This window comes from Patiria miniata, unplaced genomic scaffold (assembly GCF_015706575.1).
Source record: "Patiria miniata isolate m_02_andy unplaced genomic scaffold, ASM1570657v1 HiC_scaffold_29, whole genome shotgun sequence".
Classification (NCBI taxonomy): domain Eukaryota; kingdom Metazoa; phylum Echinodermata; class Asteroidea; order Valvatida; family Asterinidae; genus Patiria; species Patiria miniata.
This window is the reverse complement of record NW_024037068.1, coordinates 2,114,460-2,133,868: the sequence shown is the minus strand read 5'-3', so window position 1 is coordinate 2,133,868 and position 19,409 is coordinate 2,114,460. Positions and strand designations below refer to the sequence as shown.

Sequence of the window (19,409 nt, the reverse complement as noted above, 5' to 3'; positions counted from 1 at the left end):
ACATGTCGGGCTATTCTAATAGCCATGGCTAGCCCGACATGTTTTTGGTGGCCCATGGATAACCAGTTAAATGTGGAGAAACTGTTGCACTTACAAGAGCATGATATGAGTCACATCATGATTGATACGTTTTACAAGTTTGGTACAACAGTTTTCAGGGCAAAGAATGTTTTGACCCACAAAAATCACCCACATAAGTGGTGGGGCAGCACAGGGAGGGCAAACAGCTTACAGCAAACAGCAAACAGCTTTTTCGTTCGAACGCAGATTTTTTTCGTTCGAACGCAGATTTTTTTTCGTTCGAACGAAGATTTTTTTCGTTCGAACGCAGATTTTTTTCGTTCGAACGCAGATTTTTTTCGTTCGAACGCAGATTTTTTTCGTTCGAACGCAGATTTTTTTCGTTCGAACGCAGATTTTTTTCGTTCGAACGAAGATTTTTTTCGTTCGAACGAAGATTTTTTTCGTTCGAACGCAGATTTTTTTCGTTCGAACGCAGATTTTTTTCGTTCGAACGCAGATTTTTTTCGTTCGAACGAAGATTTTTTTCGTTCGAACGCAGATTTTTTTCGTTCGAACGCAGATTTTTTTCGTTCGAACGCAGATTTTTTTCGTTCGAACGAAGATTTTTTTCGTTCGAACGCAGATTTTTTTCGTTCGAACGCAGATTTTTTTCGTTCGAACGCAGATTTTTTTCGTTCGAACGCAGATTTTTTTCGTTCGAACGAAGATTTTTTTCGTTCGAACGCAGATTTTTTTCGTTCGAACGCAGATTTTTTTCGTTCGAACGCAGATTTTTTTCGTTCGAACGCAGATTTTTTTTCGTTCGAACGCAGATTTTTTTCGTTCGAACGCAGATTTTTTTCGTTCGAACGCAGATTTTTTTCGTTCGAACGAAGATTTTTTTCGTTCGAACGCAGATTTTTTTCGTTCGAACGAAGATTTTTTTCGTTCGAACGCAGATTTTTTTCGTTCGAACGCAGATTTTTTTCGTTCGAACGCAGATTGTTTTCTTTCTAACGAAGATGTTTTCAATTTTTTTTTTCATCTATGTCCCTTTAAAAGCTCCGTAGGAAACCTTTATGCGAAAAATGTGGGAAACTGAATTGAACGTGAAATTTCACCTCCGTGTTGTGTACATGCACATAGATAAACGATTGGGGGATGATATTCCAAGTCCAAATAATTCATTAAATGTAGGGCTCCCGATGTCTTTTTTCGTAGTACGATTTTATTCTTCGCTTATTAAAAAAATAAAACTGCATGGCCTACATTATTTTTGTAAATGTTACTCTAAAATATTTCGGAATACATTTTGAAATTAAGTTTGAAGTCAAAGGGCTGTTGATAATCTTATTCGTATTCCTTTTAAAATTAGGAAAAACTAAGCATAATTCGTATTAAAATTTCCCCTGGAATCTACAAAAGAATTAACTGAGGGTTCAGAACTTAATGGGCTAGGGTGTTTGAAATCGTTTTACTTTAAAAATAAATCGAGAGAACAAGACATACTAAGTCGTATTAAAATAACCCCTATTTATTTGATTTCTCTCTATTTGAGGCAAAAGGGATGACGATTAATTCTTCGTGTATCTAAAAAATAAAATGCATGGCCTACATTATTTTGTGAAAATGTTTTACTCTAGAATATATTTTGGAATATATTTTGACGCTATTATTTGAGGGATGTTGTTAATCCTGATCATATTCATTTAAAAATAAGAAAAACCGAGCATAATTCGTATTAAATTTCCCCTGGAATCTACAAAAGAATTAACTTCGAGTACAAACTTTAACGAACTAGGTTTTTTTTAATCATTTTGCTTTAAAAAAAAAGTTTTTGTAGAGAACCAGACGTAAATCTCTCTCTGAGGCCGGGAAAAGAAAAAGAAGGGGATGGCGATTTTATTCTTCATTTATTAAAAAAAACACACAGCCTACATAATTTCGTGTACCGGTACATGTTCTACTGAAGGGTGGATCCAGAACACAATTTTGGGGTGGGCCAAAACAAATTGTTGGTCCCCCCCCCCCCAAAAAGTTTTGGTCCCCCCCAATAGTGGGTCAAAAAAATTACGGCGTGGGGTTCGGGGCCCGCTTAAGTCAGCCAATCATCGGTGGTTTGGCGACTCTTCCTTCGGCATCGAGATAGATTCAAACCCGATTAGACAAGAAACCGTAAATCATTGAACATTATTTGGCATGATGGATGAACTTATGTTGGGAGAGTGCCATGAGGGCACATGGGAAATCCCCTCTTTTGCCCCGAAAAAAGCCCACTGCAGTGTTTAGTCGACGTTTCGAACATCAACAACGTGTTCTGGTCCTCAGGAGATGTTTCATTGGTTTTCTTTCAAAGGCGGATGGAGGATAGCCCTTCTGATCAAAACATTGATATTTCATGCATAAGGCAAAAAATAAAAGTCTCCGGTTACTGGTATGGAGCTTGCCCAAAAAGTTGTGCGGCGACGCGGCTTTTTTTTTTTTTTACCTGATTTTTTTTGCTTCAAATGTCGGCTGATGACTGCAAATGGTGCCCGACTAAGTAAGTGCAAATATATGAGAGTCCATAGAGGCCACATGAAGCTTATTCTCGACCATAACACAATCTAAAAACACGTTGAAATTGTGCAGCAGCAGGATTCCAGTCAAACCAGTGAGTTTGGCGGTTTTGAGACATCATTTTTCATTGAAAAAAAAACTTTTTCATTTTACCGACGCGCATGGCTACGGCGACGCGTGCGCATACCAGAAACCGGAGACTTTTTTTTTTGGCCTAAAAAACTTAAAACCCTTTTTCCTCAAGAAAATCCTGAATCATTTTCAAGGCACGTTTTTCCTTTGTCAACAGCACGTTGTTTATATTGAAACAGCGGCACTTGACTACCGCAAAGTTCAGATGTTTTAGCCAAGAGACCGTACGTCGTTGAATGAGTGTATGGGCCAACAAATATTTTAAAAAGCCTTTTAGATTTCAAGACTTTGGACCTTTACATGGTGGAGAAACTTAAGTGGGAAGATTTGCGGTTACATTCACCGTGCAAGTTTGTGCATATCTGGAAATGTCCTGCGGCGCTTAGTCGACGTTTCGAACAACGTGTTCTGTTCCTCAGATATATTTCATTTGTTTTCTTTCCAAGAGTTGATAGAGGGTGGTCCTCCTGGTCAAAACATGGTTATTTATATATCTTAAACAAAAATTCATCTAGAAAAAATCCTGGATCATCTCCAAGGCACGTTTTTTCTTTGTCAACAGAAAAGGGGATTCAGGTTGGCGTAGCGGTACTTTCCTCGCGAGCTCGCCATCCACCGCTGTGACCCGGGTTCGAAACCCGCCGGGGCCAATATGTGGATTGGGTTTTCAGTCCCTACCTGATTCCGTGGGTTTTCCTCAGAATATGCATCTGGGCTTTTCCTCCCACCTCTAAAACTGTAATTTCTTCTCATTGTCTTCTCTCTACAGGCTTCTTCAGGCTTTCGAGCTTCAGTGCTTAGGGCACTTTTGAGGAATCCTTGGTTTCATTACCAGAAAGAAATAAAAAATAAAATAAAATGTGTATATTGATACACCGGCACTTGACTTCCCCAAAGTTCCGATGTTAAACAAGATACCGTACGTATGGTATATTTAAATAACTTTACGCCTGTGTATCCTATGTGATCATTGGTTGTGCACTTTTGGATAATTGTATCTTCACAGCTGAATTTTTTTTTAATATACCATTGGAGAACACATCACTGTTGTGATAGGCCAGGCAGTATAGCCATTTACTATTAAAGCAAATCATCTTACAATCGACGTAGCTTTTACTCACTCATGACAATGGGTATGTGAATATGAATATTAAAACACAGAAAGTAACACATTTGTTCCGAAACAAGAGAGCTTTTCCTATATAATTAGGAAAAGTTGTCCTTTCAGTCAAAATAAGTCAAGTGACTGTTTTTAGCAGTTATTAGTGCTCCCTGTCTATAGGTAATGCGGTTGTTCGGAAGAGACGAAACGCGTCGGGAAAATTCGTGCGGGAAATTTGACTGTGTGTGACTGTTTATGTAACTTGACACAGCTATGCTTTGACTGTGTGTGATTTATAAGCCAGTTGTGCATACCAGTTGCCTGTTTTATCTGTTGACTGAATTTGACTAGTACAGTGCTTGGTGGTGGTTAGCCTGTGTATAAAGGTATGGCAGGGGAACTGGATGAAATTTTTGACTGTCTGTGACTCTTCAGACAGTATGAGGTTAAACTAATACATACATAAGGTTTGATTTAATCTTCGGGGAAAAAAGATGAAAACGGCTTTGAAGTGATGAGTGAGAGGTTGGAATTCTTCCTCCCCAAGTCAGCCAATCATCGGTGGTTTGGCGACTCTTCCTTCGGCATCGAGATGGATTCGAACCCGATTAGACAAGAAACCGTAAATCATTGAACATTATTTGGCAGGATGGATGAACTTATGTTGGGAGAGTGCCATGACGGCACATGGGAAATCCCCTCTTTTGCTCCGAAAAAAGCCCACTGCAGTGTTTAGTCGACGTCGACGTTTCGAACATCAACAATGTGTTCTGGTCTTCAGGAGATGTTTCATTGGTTTTCTTTCAAAGGCGGATGGAGGATAGCATAACATTGTTATTTCATGCATAACTTAAAAACCCTTTTTCCCCAAGAAAAAAATCATGGATCATCACCAAGGCACGTTTTTCCTTTGTCAACAGAATGTTGTTTATATTGAAACAGCGGCACTTGACTACCGCAAAGTTCAGATGTTTTAGCCAAGAGACCGTACGTCGTTGAATGAGTATATGGGCCAAAAATATTTTAAAAAGCCTTTTAGATTTCAAGACTTTGGACCTTTACATGGTGGAGAAACTTAAGTTGGAAGATTGGCGGTTACACGCACCGTGCAAGTTTGTGCATATCTGGATATGACCTGCGGCGCTTAGTCGACGTTTCGAACAACGTGTTCTGTTCCTCATATATATTTCATTGGTTTTCTTTCCAAGAGTTGATAGAAGGTGGTCCTCCTGGTCAAAACATGGTTATTTATATATCTTAAACAAAAATTCATCTAGAAAAAATCCTGGATCTGACATCTCCAAGGCACGTTTTTCCTTTGTCAACAGAAAAGGGGAGTCAGGGTTGGCGTAGCGGTACTTTCCTCGCCATCCACCGCTGTGCCCCGGGTTCGAATCCCGCCGGGGCCAATATGTGGATTGGGTTTTCAGTCCCTACCTGATTCCGTGGTTTTTTCTCAGAATATTCATCTGGGCTTTTCCTCCCACCTCTAAAACTGTGATTTCTTCTCATTGTCTTCTCACTACAGGTTTCTTCAGGCTTTCGAGCTACAGTGCTTAGGGCACTTTTGAGGAATCCTTGGTTTCATTAACAGAAAGAAATAAAAAATAAAATAAAATGTGTATATTGACACAGCGGCACTTGACTTCCCCAAAGTTCAGATGTTAAACAAGATACCGTACGTATGGTATATTTAATTAACTTTACGCCTGTGTATCCTATGTGATCGCTGGTTGTGCACTTTGGACAATTGTATCTTCACAGCTGAAAATAAAATTAATATACCATTGGAGAACACATCACTGTTGTGATAGGCAGTATAGCCATTTACTATTAAAGCAAATCATCTTACAATCGACGTAGCTTTTACTCACTCATGACAATGGGTATGTGAATATGAATATTAAAACACAGAAAGTAACACATTTGTTCCGAAAAAAAGAGAGCTTTTCCTATATAATTAGGAAAAGTTGTCCTTTCAGTCAAAATAAGTCAAGTGACTGTTTTTAACGGTTATTAGTGCTCCCTGTCGATACGTAATGCGATTGTTCGGAAGAGACGAAACGCGTCGGGAAAATTCGTGCGGGAAATTTGACTGTGAGTGACTGTTTATGTAACTTGACACAGCTATGCTTTGACTGTGTGTGATTTATAAGCCAGTTGTGCCTACCAGTTGCCTGCTTTATCTGTTGACTGAATTTGACTAGTACAGTGCTTGCTTCGAATAATTATGATCTGACTGTTGGTGTGGCTAGCCTGTGTATAAAGGCATGGCAGGGGAACTGGATGAAATTTTTGACTGTCTGTGACTGTTCAAACAGTATGATGTTAAACTGATACATACATATGGTTTGATATAATCTTCGGGGGGAAAAAAGATGAAAACGGCTTTGAAGTGATGAGTGAGAGGTTGGAATTCTTCCTCCCCAATTCAGCCAATCATCGGTGGTTTGGCGACTCTTCCTTCGGCATCGAGATGGATTCGAACCTGATTAGACAAGAAACCGTAAATCATTGAACATTATTTGGCATGATGGATGAACTTATGTTGGGAGAGTGCCATGACGGCACATGGGAAATTCCCTCTTTTGCCCCGAAAAACGTCATAGACAACGACCGTTAAATGTTTTTCCATTTCGAAGTACACCATGCACTACTCTTCAAATAGAAATACTAAAATTGCATCCTCTTAGCGCCGGATGTTCGCTACCAGCAACCTGAGTATAAAACTACGTCGTTCAAGTCACAGAAGTTATTAACAGACTGAACATCGAGTATAGTAAGAAATCTGTTAAGCTGATCATCGTGATGGCCAGTTTGTGTGGCACTGTGTTTGTTTCGGCTCTGCTTGTGTGTCTGTGTGGCAGTGGTTTCGGCCTGGTTGAGGCTGGTGTGCCGGCTAAGCGCGCTGATGAGGGTGGTAAGTAGCCTTTACGTTCAGTTGAGTTTACGAGATCAAAATTCACTGTTTTCCTGAAAGAACCTTTTCCTTCACAAAAAAAACACAGAATTTGCAGTTTGAGGAGTGATTTTAAGTTATGTTTGGGGTCAATAGTTTTTAAATTGTATATTGATATCTTTATTTCATTTGACACTTATCATTTCGACACGATCTTCTCATTATGATTATATCCCCCTCCCATACTCCCCCTAAAACAGAACAATAAATTTCCTGCAAAGTTCAAATACACTTTTCATTATATTTGCAGCTGTCCAAAAAGTAGCTCTCAAAATTATCGTTGAAAAGCTATACTTGGTTTAAAAATAGTGGCACTAAACTCCCTGTAAAGTTATTCTTTCTGGCATGCTGTCATTTTGAAGAAAACAATAAAAAAAGGCAATTTCCAAAGATGTGTCTAGTGACCCATTTTTGGAAATTTCCGTTTACTAGAAGTTCGTTTTTAATTCGGCGAAGCCGTGATAGGGTGGGTGCAAGCGTTGACACAACGCACACACGCGCGACTGTGTCGTTTCAGTGCGTGAAATTGCGTAGCTGCAATCGGGTGAATTACAACCTCGTCCCCAGGGTGTCGAGCAGTACGCGCCCACCACTAGCTGCTCTCTCGCCCTAGTATTGGATCATTTGCATGTGGAAGATTTTTGAACACGTATGCAAATTAGGACTAGTCTAGTGCCTGCCTGTGCGTTACATTTGCGTTTGTTTTTGTATGCGGTGTCTGGGGTAAAAACAGAATCCATTCGTCGCAGCGCGAGCATGGCGTGAGTTACGAAAACACGATTTATTTGGATTAAACTGTTACGATCTTATCGAGATAACACATGCAGTATCGCATTTCATATTAATATGAACAAATTGGAAAGAAAATGAATATTTTCGAGAAGGCATGGACGAATGATTGCGAAAACACGTACTGCACGTTGTGAATAACAACACCAAGTACACGATATAAATCCTTTTCTGGCCAATTGCGGTATCGAATCAGGATACAGGAAGAAAGTTTCCTATCCAGGGCTTACTATTGGAAACGATGTTGGCAATAAAGTAAGCACCGGGGACGACGTTAGGTGAATTAGAACGTGTGCCGGACGCTGATTTCCGGCAATTCCGTCAAAACATGACTCGGCAACTGTTGAACTGAAATCGAGATCCTAGAATTGTTTTTTCGCACTATACAACATTCACTAAACTAAAACTTCGTCAGGTTAGTTGTTAAGCATCATTCTTTAGATATGTAGCATTTGTTGTTTCTTCAAACGAAAAACAATATGCACAAATGACAAAATATACTCCACTTTTAAACTTGGGAAAAGTTACACACTTCCTTCTTTTTTTGGCGAAAATCATGTTTTGAAACGCGTACTTTCTCTCAAAAGATTACCCCTGAATCTTTACTCAAAAAAAAGGAAAAGGAAAAGCAAAAGTGTTAACCACAAGACGCTCAATCTAAGACAGTAAAATCCAAAAGTACCGATTGTCGGAGTGATATTACTTGATTGTACTGTCTGGATTCCACAATGTTCCCGCTTTTATTGTAGACCTATTTTCCCGGTGTTTCCACAGTAACAGATATAACATTGGATTAAATTCACTAAGCACCACTTTATGATGCAACTACAGACAGGAAATTAAGGCCCGTCCAGTCTGAATTTTCCGGGACGATTTCCGGACAAGTTCTGAGAATCGCTCACTTAACTCTGCATTTCTCCTGGACAGATTCCGGGAAAAGTTTCTTTATGCAACTACTTGACTCAACAATACTGATAACTTCATTGTAGGAAAATTGCGGGAAAGTTGTTCAGATTCCTGCAATTTATACCCGATTCAATGTTCGCAACTTATCCGGACCTCGTCCCGGAATTGCCATTGAAATGAGCCCTTAGGAACCTGGTATATACGGTACAGGCGCGGATCCAGAGGGGGGTTTGGGGGTCGACCCCCCTGCCCTGACACACAAACAAACCATAACAATAATAGTAATAATAATAATAACCTATGTCCGCCTGTCCGCAACAATCCACGGATTTGCCCCTACGGTAATTACCGTATTACTGAGAAAAACTTTGTTAAGGGTGAAGATATAGGGACGGTTCCAAATACACTGTGAAATTTCTCAACTTGAACATGTTATCGTTAGGACGAAAACAATTACTACATTATCATGTCTTATTACAATGTCTCAAAACACTGCCTTATGACACTTAAAGGGAAATACAACATTTGCAAACATTGGAAAACAAAACAACCAATTTTTTACGAAATAGCTTACTAGGATGTTGGTAAATGAAAGTCTGAAGCATCCTGTAAAATTATGGCACCTGGTGTGAAGTCATTTCCAAGAAAAGTGGTATTTTGTATAAATTTCCAACGGTGGTCGGCCGACCACCGTTGGAAAAACCTGACTATTTTTCAACTACTGCTCCAAATTTACCCTTTTTTCAGTCCAAATTTTGTTTGTTATTGGTTCCATGTTCATAAATTGATGCATTTTATCTTAAGTGGAGTCAGGGAGCCAGACTACTTGAACATTTTTGTTTTTCCTGGTTTTTCCAGCATTTTCAAACACAAAACTTCAAATTTGTCAGTGTAACAATATTTGATCTATTATACTTACCCCTCAAATAGTTCATTTCTGTAAATTACAGCAAAAGCCAATGATGTACATTCCCTTTTAAAAACAGTGAAAGTTTCACTGTTAGAGGGTTTTTTTCACCATGGACCCATTTTTGTTTGTTTGAATGTTTGCATAAGACTGTGTGCAATGTTGTTGCTTCAATTAAAAAGCTCATGCACAAAAAGCAAATGATCCTTTGTTCCTTTAACGTCACAGTTACCTTCCGCTCGATCGATCAGTTTGCTCGGATGTCGATGTGTACTACGGGGTTGAATCTGTGGTCATTCCAACGGGACTACAACGGATACGGGTGTCACTGTGGCGTCGGGGGTAGCGGCAACCCGCTGGATGCAACGGACACGTAAGATAATAATAATAATAATAATAATAATAATAATAATAATAATAATAATAATATAATAAAATTTATACAGCGCAGACAATCGCAGAAAAATCCACCTTAAAGGCGCTTAAACAACGAATAAACATACAAACTGTATTATTAAAGTTAAAAACCTAATTTCAATATAGTCAGGTGGCTTAGACCCAATATTTGACAAGATCGTGACCAACTGGTCCAAAGCACCAAACTTAGCAAATATGTTGTTATAGCCTTAGAGAAGATATTTTGAAGGGGTGACACCTGAAATTCTTTTGGGAAGGGTGCCTAATTTGCATAAATCGTTAATCCCTACTGTGTAATACGCCAGGAATTTTTCATGGGGGGGGGGCGCTGGGGGGGGGGGGCTGGAACATATCATGGGGGGGGGGGGGGCGTCATGTAGATCAATGATATTTTTTTTAGAAACTCAAAATCTCAGTGGGGGGGGGGGGGGGGGGAGGGGGCGACTGGGGGCGACAAGGTTTCATGTCTGTCGCCCCCCCCCCCTTCAAGGTTGAGGGGAGGCATGTGACATGTATCGATAATACTTTTTAAAAAAAAGCAGCAAAGATTGGAGTTACATGACATACGGAATTAGTCACATGACAGGAACGGCATTTAAGAGGAAACATCAAACACGTCCAAATTTATTTCCGTTTATTTTACCCATGCACTTGGCCCTTTCTACAGTTTTGTTTTCTCATACAAAGCCAGCCGCAAAGAGGTCAGTAATGACACAAACAAACAGAATTTAAGGGGAAACACCAAACACATCAAAACTTATTTCCGTTTATTTTACCCACACGTGGTCCTCTCCAAATGTCTTTTTCCCCCTCATAATTATCCGTGATAAAGTACCGTACATCGAAATGTCTCGTATATTACCAATATCGTTTGTTAAAGGCATATATCATTTGCATTTATCCGAAAAGTAAATACCGACTAATTATCGACAAGCTTACTAAGTCTTGGATTATAGACTAGTACCGTACACCCCGTGAAATTTATTGTAGGTGAATCCCAACGATCAGTTAATATTAACTGACTTTTGAAAAAAAGAGTGCTATTGACGAAATCGTGTGTCGCGATCATGTGTATTGTTTTTGTTTTCTCGAAAAGTGTACTTTCATCTGAGCTGAAACTTCAACAGAATTTGAGTGGTGTTACCCGTTTTATTATTGGAAACAACCAATATGCATGAAAAGCAAATGACCCTATAGGCTTTTTATAAGTCCATGCACACCCTGCCTATGGGGAAGAAAGATTCGAGCGTAGAAACCAGAGTCCGAACAAGCAACCTTGCTGGGGAGGGTGGGCGGGGCAAAAAAAAAAAGCCACCTTTTATGTCCAAACTCGAGAGGATAACTTAAATCTCCTTTACCTTACCGCTTCTGCTTCACCTCACGGTTCATCCCTGCCAAAGCCGGTGCAGCATGAATTTAGGTTTTATGAAATACGGACTCATTGGTGATATTGCGCATGCTCATGCATAGATAATTAGGAGGGGGACCGGTCACGTGAGAGGGTTTAACCAATAAAAGGGAAAAAGAGTCCGATTTTAATACGAGTCAGATTTTCATATGACACCGGATTAAACTTCTGATGTATACTCGTCCGCCCTCTACGTCGCTAGCAGTGCAAATAGGTTGAAAATACCAAAAGCGAGTATTAGGCCTTCATCATCATCTAGCGGTCACAACCGGGATCTCGTTCACAACGCCTCGCCACAGTTTGCTGAATTTATTCGCATGCATGTACATGTGCTGCAGGAGTCTGCGTGTGCGTTGTTGATTTGATTTTCTCAATACATGTACATGTTTTTGATAAAACTGAAATTCAAGGGAATAACGACCCACATGTGCACCAGTTGAAACGATATTTGCGCAGTGATCGTGGGGCACAACGTTGTCGGTTTGTGCTGCCGCGGTTTGCGTCGGTTATTGAGAAGCGGTCACAATCGGTTAATATAATTATGTAACGTTGTAATGGCACATAGTTGTCTCTATAGGCTCGGTACTTCCCTGGCACTGCATTTACATTGCTAGCACATGTACCCGGTTCAAAATAACCTGGGACCATTTTTTGTTATTATAAATTGATAAACAATATCAAAACTTTACAAGTTTAGTAAATTATTATTAACTTTATGCCATTTATGATTAAAATCACCAAAGTATGCATAGTTTCTAATAATGTGCGCTTCCATGTACTTTTCATCGGTTGATGATTGCCCTATCCGGGGACCGATTTCTCTTCTAAATTTACAAAATTATATTCAAATATTGGACCGAGCGAGCACAGATTATACACCGTCTGGGACTCTCCAAAGCTAAGCATGTGTCAAAGTGTGCGTCTGTATTTTCGACTTTCCTGCCTATTCTTTTTCCCTCATGATAGTCAGGTGGCTTAGACCCAATTTCTGATAAGATCGTGACCAACTGGTCCAAAGCACCAAACTTGGCAAATATGTTGTTATAGCCTTAGGGAAGATATTTTGAAGGGGTGACCCTGAAATTCTTTTGGGAAGAGTGCCTAATTTGCTTAAATCATTAATCCCTACCGTGTAATACATTTATTCCAACATTTGAGTACATTTTTATTTTTGAAAAGTATATTTTGGGGATTCCACTTACACATCCTTACTTCAATAAGGGCTCTGTAACACTTCTGCGTATCTTCTTCTGACATTTGTATTAAGTTGTGATAAATAAAAATGCCTTTTCTATAGAGCGGGAAAGTTGACCTAAAAAAACCTGCGATATTTTACGGTAATAGTACATCCGGACAACGTGTGTAAAAACGCCCTATTTCCTTTTGCATTTATTTGTATTCCGACTTGGCACATTTTTCCCGACTTGACCCATCTAATCAAGAGCAATAAGTTGGTATTTCGAAAGAAAAGAAAACGAGACAATTATTGAAAATATTTGAGAATTGATGACTAAAGTAAAATTAAAAATGTTGACTTCAATCCATTCTATTTTTTTTCGACCTGTATTGACCAACCAAAAGTATTGGGAAGAAAATACCGGAGACAGTGTCGGCAATTGGTATGTGGACCAACATTGGGCAACTGATCACAAATTTCTCATTTGCACCGAATTATTTTTTTAAAGTGAAGAAGGCCTTTTGAGTATTTTAGCTCGATGAGTGTTAACAATTTAAAGCAGTGTTTATTAATATCAACTTCTTGCTTCATAAATTCACAGATTACTGCACTATAGCGACTTTGATTGTAGTTTGCAATAGTAACCACACATTATTCCTCTTAATAGACCTTGTGCGTAGCAGCCATCCTAGAGGGCAGTGCCTTTGTTTTGCTGGGATATGCACAACTGAACTTTGAGTACATTCATTGTTACCGAATTAAAATAACAAAAAAGTACCCTGTAAGATGGCCGTTGTACGCATAAGGTCTATTACGCTATTTGGTTTGTGTTTCTTTTTCTCTGTATAGTTGCTGTAAAACTCACGACAGATGCTATGAGCAAAGTCCGTGTTGGCGCAGCGCCCTCTGGTATACGATCCCATACAGACACAGCAAGAGCGGGTGTGGGACCGCTCTCGCCAGCATCACTTGCGGTATGTATGAAGGCTTTTATGGAAATCTGTTTTCTGCTGGCAGAAAAGCAAATGGCCACTTTTAGACCATTCATCGTGACAAAAGACGTTCGATCTGCTCTCTTGGATGGACGGCAATTGTCTAAAACGTGCAATATCTAATTTTGAAGATAAGTAAGTTAAATGAATGTGAGAGTGTTGTTGAAATCAACATCTTCGTGGCTTGCTCAGGAGAAAGAGAGACTGTCTTTTGAAAGTTTAAGCCCAATCTTTGAAGACGACCAGTTCCAAAATATTATTCCCGCCTACGAGGACCCAATTCGTCACTTATTTTCCCAATTCCAACTTTTTATCGATTCATCACTATATTCGATTCTGCAATGCTTCATTTTACCCGATTGCTATCTCTGATTTGAATCAGTCATCCTTATTCGGAAACCGTTCTACGTTTATTAAATTTTGACTCGATCGGTGTTACTTTGTGAATTGCGCCCTCCTTCGGTAACATTTCCAAAATGTACAGAAAGAATTTCGTTCGTACTGAAAAATTGCCTATGGGTTAATTTTAACTGCAACTACCCAAAATTGGGTTGTTCTATAATCAATTGTTTGGGTTAAAATTTCCGTTAATTTCAACCAAAAGCTGTGGTCATACAAGACCAAATTAAATTTGGACTTGTATGACCACAATTTTTGGTTGAATTTAACGGAAATTCTAACCCAAACCATTGATTATAGAACAATCCAATTTTGAGTAGCTTCAGTTTTCACCCTTTCTTGAGTAAAATTAACCCAGGCAGATGATACCCCCGCCCTGCAAACAGGAAGCTGGGATACGCTGATGAATTTACGCTCTGATTGGTTGGATTTTGCGTGACCTGGACCTGCAAGTCATCACGGCCACGACCCCTGCAAGGTTTTCAAACGGCCGTTAAGACTGATTTCATTACTCTTTATTCAATTGATAAATGCTTGTTTTCGTTGAAAAGCGTTATAATGCATGTAGAAAAATATGTAAAACTTATCTGTGTGGTAAATTGGCAATTCCCGTCACTTGCCCAGGCTCCATTCCGAATTCACGATGGTCAATGATTGCATATGCGACGTTCAAAATGTGTCCACATGGTCCGCAATGGAAACAAAAATCACATCCGGTATGGAATGTGTGCATTTCTATGGGAAGTTTTCGGATAGCATTTGCGCGCATTGTCTAACTGCGGTATCAGCCAAATGCTTTATACATAGGTCATAGGCCACTTCCTTCACAAGATTCTGTGAAGCTCATCAGCGTATCTCAGCGTCCTGTTTGCAGGGAATCTAAAGAATGTGCTGTGTTACACAACATTTGTGTCATTACGATGCACAAGACGGTGTCGAGTTTTTATTGCGAGTATCAAAACTTGGGCCTTTGATTTTCATTACATCTCGATCATTGTTATAGTCGACGGAAATAACACTGACACGATTGCAATTTTATTTCTGTTTCAGAGAGGGCCTCGGACTACCCGTGGTACTACGTGGGCGAGAACTGCGCTGAGGCAATCTGCAACTGCGACAAAGCTGCTGCCTTATGCTTTAAGGCGAACCGGTCAACTTACAACGCACATTATCAAGACCATGGCAAATCCACTTGCTTCTAGTAGTAGTTGCTATAATTCAGATAAAGGAGTAGTCCAAACGATTTCGATTCATATCTCGATCACTCTAGTATAAACTTGAACGCATAGGGTACACTCTAAAACAGCCGGGTCAGATTGACCCGGAATCCCGGGTTCTATTTTGGCTCAACGATTTAAACCTCAGATTAAGCTTCGTCGCAGTACCGTCAGTCTATCGGTATAGACCTATTGCTTTAAATTTCAATATCTTAGGTAAAATTTTTCACCAAGGGAATATAATTCATTGTTCTGCACAAATAAAAGCACAGCACTGCACTGCGTCTTCAGAAGAGGATTGCAATATGTCATAACATCTTAAAACTGAAGAGACTACATGGTGTTTCACGAAACATTCCCACTGTGTTTATTTCTTTAAAGTATATAACGCCACCTCTCTGTCTCTCTCTCTCGAAATCAAAATAAACACAACGTGCAATGCGTTGATGTCATAGTTGATTGCAAGGTTTCTTGATTATTTACTTTTATTTCTGTCTATAAGACCGACGCCTCTAAGTCCGACAAAATCGCATCCCTCACCCAAATAAAGGCACATTAGGCCGACACCTCATAGTTCCGACGCCTCATGAGTCCGACGCCTCATAGCTCCGACGCCTCAAAGCTCTGACGCCTCGTAGGTCCGACAATTAAATTTACTTTTATTTTCTGTCCAAAAGTCCGACGCCTCATAAGGCCGACGCCTCATAAGTCCGATAGCCATTATGAATCAATACAAACATTGCGTAAAATGTCAGAATGTTAGCGCCTTATTTTTAGAGTTAGCGATGCCGATTGACATTAGGGGTGGCACCAGACGCCCCCCCCCCTCCGGATTGACTCCTGTAGCATCAACCGTTGCGCCAAAAGCTGCGCGGTGGCGGACTGATCTGCGTCCAGTTAGTTCATGCTATGCACAGTGCGTGGTTCGTATAAGTAGACAACCTTGCGGACTTAAAAGTCGTAACATTTGTTTGTTTTTTAAATCTCGTTCTTGCCTTGTCGGGATCGGGCAAATAAACCTTTTCTGGTACTGGTCCAAAGCTCCGACGCCTCATAGGTCCGACGCCTCATAGGTCCGACGCCTCGTTTTTCCGACGTTGGACTTGAGGCATCGGACTTACTGTACATGAGGCGTCGGACCTATTGTAGTCTGAGGGTGCAGACCAGTAAATCGGTCCGAAATTGCCTGCGCCGGCCAAATCACGATTTGCATGCCCTCAAAATCTTCGGTATTTGAGCATGCTGTGGGCCATGAACTTGAGGGTTTGTAGAAGATATGGGTGGAACCCGTGCACAGGACTGGGAGCTTGCAGTTCTGTGTAATTTCGATGTAATTTGGACCCTAAAAGCGCTCTATTTTGCAATGGAGTGTAGGCATCGTTTGTCAAAATGGCGATGGGCTTCAGGACTATTTTCAGGGGTGATCATCTTCAGATGGAAATTTCTCCTAAAAGTCATCAGTTGACCCCCCGTAAATTGAACAGAAATTGAATTTGATGTGTGTCTTGAACACCTCGGAGAGTTGTGAGTATTTTTTCCGAATTTTTGAAGTGGGAGCATTTACCATTGGGGTCTATGGAAGTTTATTTACTGGTCTGTTACCTATAGTTTCAAAATGGCGCCTTCCATCGTTTGTTGTCAAAATGTTTGCGGAAAATGCGGAGTGTTTTTTTTTTCAGGGGGCGGAACCTGGGGGGGGGGGGGGGGCAACGTTTCAAACGGGGTCACCAATGGCGGTTCCGCAACAAATGCGCCCAAAATCTGAATAGGGCCGATGGACCGTCGTCTGATCACAGCAATTTTGAGCGAACAAGGGGGGGGGGGGGGTAATTTGGGGTCGGAAGGAGCAAAAACTCAATTAACGCCCGTTGGGGGCGCCCTACAGTAAGGTAGCCGCAAACAGAGGGCTTGTTTTCAGGCCAGAAATCGCAGTCAGAGACTTTTTTTCTTGCAATTTTTTGATGAAATATTAGTCATCCATCCTTCCTCGTGCCGTACAAGTGGTTTGGGGAAATTTTTCAAAACCTTGCTTCTCTATAGGGTGCAGACCAGTAAATCGGTCCGAAATTGCCTGCGCCGGCCAAATCACGATTTGCATGCCCTCAAAATCTTCGGTATTTGGGCATGCTTTGGGCCATGAACTTGAGGGTTTGTAAAAAATATGGGTGGAAGCCGTGCACAGGACTGGGAGCTTGCAGTTCTGTGTAATTTTGATGTAATTTGGACCCTAAAAGCGCTCTATTTTGCAATGGAGTGTAGGCATCGTTTTTCAAAATGGCGATGGGCTTCAGGACTATTTTCAGGGGTGATCATCTTCAGATGGAAATTTCTCCTAAAAGTCATCAGTTGACCCCCCAAAACTTGAAAAGAAAATGAAAGATGATGAAATAAGCTTTAATTTGATGTGCGTCTCGAACACCTTGGAGAGTTATGAGTATTTTTCCCGAATTTTTGAAGTGGGAGCATTTACCATTGGGGTCTATGGAAGTTTATTTACTGGTCTGCTACCATCAATGGGTCCAAGTTACTCGGACTACACTCTCGCGTATTTACTTCTCACGAAATAAGTGCAACGCAAAGCAAACGAAACTAGACAGTCTTACAATCCAAGTCTTACAAATGTTGTTACGTACCGTTAAACTCAAGTTGACCTATGCGAAATCCTTGCCTCAAGCTTACCTGGTTGCATCTTTCTTTTCTGCACGTTTACTTTTGGCTCTGGAATCCCCTGCATCGTTGGTTTCCGAGGAGGTTGGTTTTCTCTTTCTTGGTGCCATGATTGAAAAAAAAATTACCCCCTCAATGGTCACAAAAGCACAGCCTTTTCCATCATGCACCTGCCCTTTGCTTTGTTTTGCTGTCCAAAAAAGAAACTGAGTTTTGTTTATATCTTTTTCTAAACTTTAAAATGAATAGGACAAAGGAAAAGCTGTACGCTTCCCTTTTCTTTATTTTTAATTAAATTTCAAAATGAGAAACCCCTTTTCGATTCGTTTCGTATAGAGAAATACAAAAGGTTCGTTTTTTGGCCGTTACCGCAAAAGAAAATAACAAAATGCCTTTTTTCCTTTTCTCTTCCAAAAAAAAAAGGAAAAAGTTTAAACAATACTTTTTGGTATCATTAGCCGACGCGCACCTTCGTACGTCGGTCACACGTACGTGCAGTAAAGTTCCAGAAAAATTTACAGCTGTTATGAGTTTACTACTCGAACACTGTATCACACATCAAAAGGCATGCCAATATGGCGTTTTAATTTCTTGGGATAAAATTGAAATGTTTTGCTCTCCGGAGAAGTTTATCATGACTTAGTGCTATGCCTTTTGGGTTTAATCCTTTAGGTTTCATAAAGCAACGATCATTTTAATCCGTCACCCTGCCCTGGCAAGGCCTGACCGAGTTGGGGCAATTATTTGGGGTCCGCTCATAAGTCCGACGCCCCGAGATGATAAGTCCCGAACGCCTCATAAGTCCGACAAAATCGCATCCCCCACCCAAATAAAGGGCAATCAGTCCGACACCTCATAGTTCCGACGCCTCATAAGTCCGACGCCTCATAGGGCTAGGTCCGACGCCTTATAGCTCCGACGCCTCCTAGGTCCGAATTAAATTTACTTTTATTTTCTATTTACTTTTAAATTTACTGTTATGAGTCCATATTTCATGGAGTTGGATATTCACGCTACACCGGTGTAGCGTGAATATCCAACTCCATGAAATGTGGTCTCATTGGTAGTAGTGCGCACGCGTGAGCACGATACTATGCTATTTTAGGATCGTTTCGGGAGAGTGACCTGTCACGTGCGAGGGATCAACCAATAATAGGGAAATAGGGGTCCGATTTTCATAGGAGTCGGATTTTCATGTGACACCGGTCCTAAGCTCCGACGCCTCATAGGTCCGACGCCTCGTTTTTCCGACGTCGGACTTATGCGTCGGACCTATGTGAGGCGGAATAAGTCATCTTCCCTGTATCAATAACCTTGGGCGTCGCAACGATTTTTTCTAGAGGGGAAAAACATATTTTTCCCAAAAAATTCCTGTATTTCTCAACAGCAACATATTCTCGATTTATCAGTTTTTGGGGAGGGACATTTTGCGCCCCCCCCCCATTAAATTTAAACCAATATGACTTCGCACCTCTTTTTCTTTTCTTTTTTTTCTTGTTTTCCCTTCCTTTTTTGTTATTGTTGTTGCTTTTCCCTTGCCCCCTCCCCCTCACGAACAAAACTGAATGATCGTGTGTATTTGTGCAAAAAGGAACCAGACTATTTGTTCTTCCAGCCTCGCTTTGGTTACATTGATTTGAATGGGACTCAATCCCGCTAGTGTCCTTTACTTTAACAAAAACTTGAGACTTCAGGATCGGTGTTGGTGGGGGCGCATTGCACACCCTCGCCCGATCGTCTCTTCGGGTGTCGGTCCACACGGCGCACTATGCCGA

At 40.6% G+C, this 19,409-nt stretch overlaps 1 protein-coding gene across 1 annotated transcript; it reads left to right on the top strand.

The window, feature by feature from the left end:
- The first annotated feature begins 6,518 nt into the window (after nucleotides 1–6,518).
- Nucleotides 6,519–15,432, top strand: LOC119736176 (phospholipase A2 AP-PLA2-I-like). Its single transcript, XM_038210198.1, has 4 exons — nucleotides 6,519–6,716; nucleotides 9,586–9,730; nucleotides 13,209–13,333; nucleotides 14,801–15,432. Exons 1-4 carry the CDS (start codon nucleotides 6,605–6,607, stop codon nucleotides 14,950–14,952), a joined length of 534 nt encoding a protein of 177 aa, XP_038066126.1. The 5' UTR covers nucleotides 6,519–6,604; the 3' UTR covers nucleotides 14,953–15,432.
- The last annotated feature ends 3,977 nt before the right edge of the window (nucleotides 15,433–19,409 follow it).

Excerpts from the sequence above, each read along its gene's own strand:
- LOC119736176 (XM_038210198.1), top strand. The coding sequence starts at position 6,605 with ATGGCCAGTTTGTGTGGCACTGTGTTTGTTTCGGCTCTGCTTGTGTGT. Across the intron at positions 6,717-9,585 it reads TAAGCGCGCTGATGAGGGTG|TTACCTTCCGCTCGATCGAT; the intron begins GTAAGTAGCCTT and ends TTAACGTCACAG. Across the intron at positions 13,334-14,800 it reads TCTCGCCAGCATCACTTGCG|AGAGGGCCTCGGACTACCCG; the intron begins GTATGTATGAAG and ends TTTCTGTTTCAG.